Source organism: Henckelia pumila, chromosome 4 (genome assembly GCF_033568475.1).
Source record: "Henckelia pumila isolate YLH828 chromosome 4, ASM3356847v2, whole genome shotgun sequence".
NCBI lineage: Eukaryota > Viridiplantae > Streptophyta > Magnoliopsida > Lamiales > Gesneriaceae > Henckelia > Henckelia pumila.
Window position 1 is genome coordinate 103,350,640 of NC_133123.1, and position 3,905 is coordinate 103,354,544.

Consider the following 3,905-nt stretch of genomic DNA (forward strand, 5'->3'; position numbering starts at 1 on the left):
AGTTTGAAGGTTGGGTTGATCGGACACGACATCGCATATTCGGCTTTGTTTTCTCTCCTTTATGTTTATTAAATTCTAAATTGATGTATAATTTTCTGAACATGATTTGGTTTTATTTGAATTTTATTATGAACTAAATTTGTTAGTCTAGGGGTTGGATGGAACATGGTGTAGACTCTTTTAAGAGATCTTAATTTTATTGAATTGAATTCCCTTAAATTAATTGTTTTTCTAGTATTGATTGTCTTCTCAATTTCTTGATCAATAATTTATTTGTTATATTTATTTAGAATCCGACACTCGGGAGAGAGAATTTTGAATAGGACTAATAGAAAACCCACCGTTAATTGTTTATATAGCTTGGGAGAGTATATAACGTTAATGAAGCCTTAGGAAGAACATTGTTTTACACATATAACTAAGACTAGATTTTTAATAGGGATATTGAATCTTAGTTGATACATATTATTTGGCACACGGGAGAAGGAAATAATACACTTAAGTATTTTTGGCTATTAATTGAATGAAATTCATGAAAATAAATTAATTAGGAGTGATTGTTGTCGAAACCAGGTAAAATCTAAACTTCTAGACTATTTTTCCTCTGATTGATAATCTCTGAACATTGTGTTCGTGCTATAAAAATTCATTTCTTATTTTATTTTTCTGCAAACCTTTCAAATATTGATTTTCTAGATAAAGTTTAGACTATTCTAATTACAAGCACTAAATATTTTCATATTACTCCTCGTGGGATCGACATTTTACTTATTCTTTACTAAAACTTGACAATCGTGCGCTTGCGAGCGTAAATTTCGCAACAAGTTTTTTGTGCTGTTGCCGGGGAGTAAATTTTTTATTTTATTTTAGTATTGTTATCAATTAGTCTAGATTTTAATTAAGAGCTTTTCTTTATTTTATTTTAAGTTACTGATTGATTCTTTTTGTTTTTAATTGCAGTTTATGAGAAAATCTCAAGGTGTGAATTCTCTACTTTTTGATCTGGAGATCGAACGAACTGCACGTTCTTTGAGAAGAGCAAGAAGAGAAGAAGTTAACAACATGACTGAATAGAATGTAAATCAAGCTCCCTTGGTGCCTATCAAAGATCACTTCCTGCCGAAGATCCAGGCTCACTACTCTGGAATCGCTCGAGGAACCATAAATGCCAACAACTTCGAGTTGAATCCGTCGTTGATCAACATGGTTCAGTAGAACCAGTTAAATGGGAGCGCCACAGCTGATCCTCATCTACACCTGCACACTTTCTTGGAAATTACTGATATGGTAAAAATGAACGGTGTTTTGAGGATATTATACGTTTACGGTTGTTTCCTTTCTCTCTCAAGGACTAGGCGAGGAGTTTGTTACAATCACTGCCGTTGGGAATAATTAATACATTGGAGGAAATAGAAGTCAAATTTCTTGCGAAGTACTTTCCACCTACCAAATCCACCCATTGAAGATCGAGATCAGTACCTTCAGACAGCTTGATTCAGAACAATTGTGTGAGGCATGGGAAAGGTATAAGGATTTATTAAGAAGTTGTCCTAACCATAATTTTGTAGATTGGGAGAAGATCGAGTGGTTTTACAATGGTTTGAACACGCCTAAAAGGATATCAGTAGATTCTGCAGTTGGAGGAACAATATTTTCTAAGGACCCCATTCAGGCCTATGATATACTAGAGCAAATGACCATCAACAGTTTTCAATGGCCATCTAAGCGTATGAGAGTCAAGAAGCCTGTTGGAGTGTATAGCGTTAATCCTATTACTTCCATCACTGCTCAATTATCTGATCTGACAACACAAGTAGCGGCTTTGAATACGGTGAATATAGCAGATTCAGCGGGTGTTTCAGTCGTTATTGAAGGACTCATCCCCCACATGAAGTAAATTATATCAATCCTAATGCCTACAGAGGTTATGGAGGCTATAGAAGTAATCATGTTCCCAATACTTATCACCCAAGTTTGCAAAATCATGAAAATATTTCTTATGCTAACAATAAAAATGTGTTGAATCCTCCTCCGGGGTTCAATACAAATAAGGGTGAAGGTAAGCCCTCTTTGGAGGATGTTTTTAATACTTTTGTGCAGGAATCAAGAAAAAGGATGACGAGGACTTAGTCTAGCCTTGATAGCTTGGAGACTCATGTGGCCAATATGGGGGCTGTGATGCAATCTGTGGAGACTAATATTGGACAGCTGTCGAATGCCTTGAAAGATAACAACAAAGGCCAGTTTCTGAGCAATATGGAGGTAAATCCAAAAGATCAATGCAATTCTATCTCTTTAAAGAGTGGTAAACAAGTAGGTAATGAAGAAGGCAACCGTGAGAGCAAGAAATCTGATAGGACTGAAAAAGTTGTAGTTGAAGAGAAGAAAGTCGAGGAGAAGGAGATTGAACCTGAGCAGAAACCGATGTACAAGCCTCCACTTCCATATCCCCAGAGGTTCAAGAAAAAGACACTGGACGAGAAGTTCTCAAAATTCTTGAAGATTTTTAAGAAGATACATATCAACATCCCTTTTTTTGATGCTCTGGAGCAAATGCCGAATTATTCAAGGATTATTAAAGAGGTGATGTCCAAGAAAAAAAGTTTACAAGATAAGAGGTGGTGAACTTAATTAAAGAGTGTAGTGTCGTGCTTCAAAAGAAGATGCCACAAAAGCTTAAGGATCCAGGGAGTTTTACTATTCCTTGTTCTATTGTTGGATCTCATATTACTACTGTTTTATGTGATTTAAGGGCCAATATTAATTTTATGTCATTTTCTGTTTACAAGGCCTTGGATCTAGGAGAGATGAAATCGACATCGATCACACTACAGTTGGCGGATAGAAGTATCAAATATCCACGTGGTGTCGTAGAAGATGTACTCATCAAGGTGGATAAATTCATATTTCAAGCTGATTTTGTGATCCTGGATATGGAAGAAGATCATGCCACGCCATTGATTTTTGGGAGACCGTTTTTGGCCACTGTTGATGTCAAGATTGAGGTGAAGAGGGGTGAATTGTCGATGGGTGTGGAAGGAAAAAGAGTGGTTTTTAACATATTCATGAAGACACCTAACCCATCCAGTGAGGACTTATACATGATTGAACAGGTAGTGAAGTTGCAGGGCTGTCAAAAAGCAGTTATTGAGGTTGAATCGCAAAAGGGGAAAAAGCCAAGTTTACCAAAGAAGAAAAACACGAAAAAGAAGGCAAAATTTAAAAAGCGGTTTATGGAATATATTTGGCGTGTGAAAAAGTAGGGGAAGATCCCAACCAAAGCGACAACCGCCTAAGACCGGTAAAAGTCGAGTTGACGACTCTAAACCAAGCGCTTTTTGGGAGGCAACATAAATTTTTTTGTGTTATTTCATTTTTATTTTTATTTTTATTTTATCTAATTTATGCTTGAATTTTTCATCTATTTTTTTAATCAGTTAATAAACAATTTTTGAGTGCATTATTGGGAATTTTTGAGACCTAATATTATAAATTTTCGAATTTCTTCAGGATTTGAGAAGTTTTGTCTAAAACACATGCGCGCCCGCGCAATCCTTGGAGCGCGCCCGCTCTAGTCTGTGATATTAAGTGCGAAAGTCATGCGCGCTAGCTCCTGACCTATTCCGCGCCCACACCCCCTTTGCCGCTTAACTGATTCAAAAGTGTGCCTCAATCATGTGCGATAACGCTCATGAAGGGCGCAACATCATGCGCGATAGCGCTTCCGAACCATGCCAAATCTTGCGCAATAGTGCTTTTGAAGAACTCCATTTCATGCGCTTTAGCGTTTTTGAACTGCGCTAACTCATATTATGCAGCACTATTGAAGAGCGCAATCAGATATTAAATTGGGCATTCACGAGAAAGGATCTTCTTCACCACAGTCTGTCTCACTCTGACACATG

The 3,905-nt window shown here is 36.9% G+C and overlaps 1 protein-coding gene across 1 annotated transcript; it reads left to right on the top strand.

Moving 5' to 3' along the window:
- The first annotated feature begins 2,166 nt into the window (after positions 1-2,166).
- On the top strand, positions 2,167-3,263 carry LOC140861473 (uncharacterized). Its single transcript, XM_073264497.1, has 2 exons — positions 2,167-2,618; positions 2,753-3,263. The coding sequence occupies exons 1-2, from the start codon at positions 2,167-2,169 to the stop codon at positions 3,261-3,263; spliced, it is 963 nt and encodes a 320-aa protein (XP_073120598.1).
- The last annotated feature ends 642 nt before the right edge of the window (positions 3,264-3,905 follow it).

What these genes read in the sequence shown, in the direction of transcription:
- LOC140861473 (XM_073264497.1), top strand. Translation starts at nt 2,167, where the DNA reads ATGGGGGCTGTGATGCAATCTGTGGAGACTAATATTGGACAGCTGTCG. An exon ending in AAAAGTTTACAAGATAAGAG is followed by an intron (nt 2,619 to 2,752) that starts GTGGTGAACTTA and finishes ATGTGATTTAAG; the next exon opens with GGCCAATATTAATTTTATGT.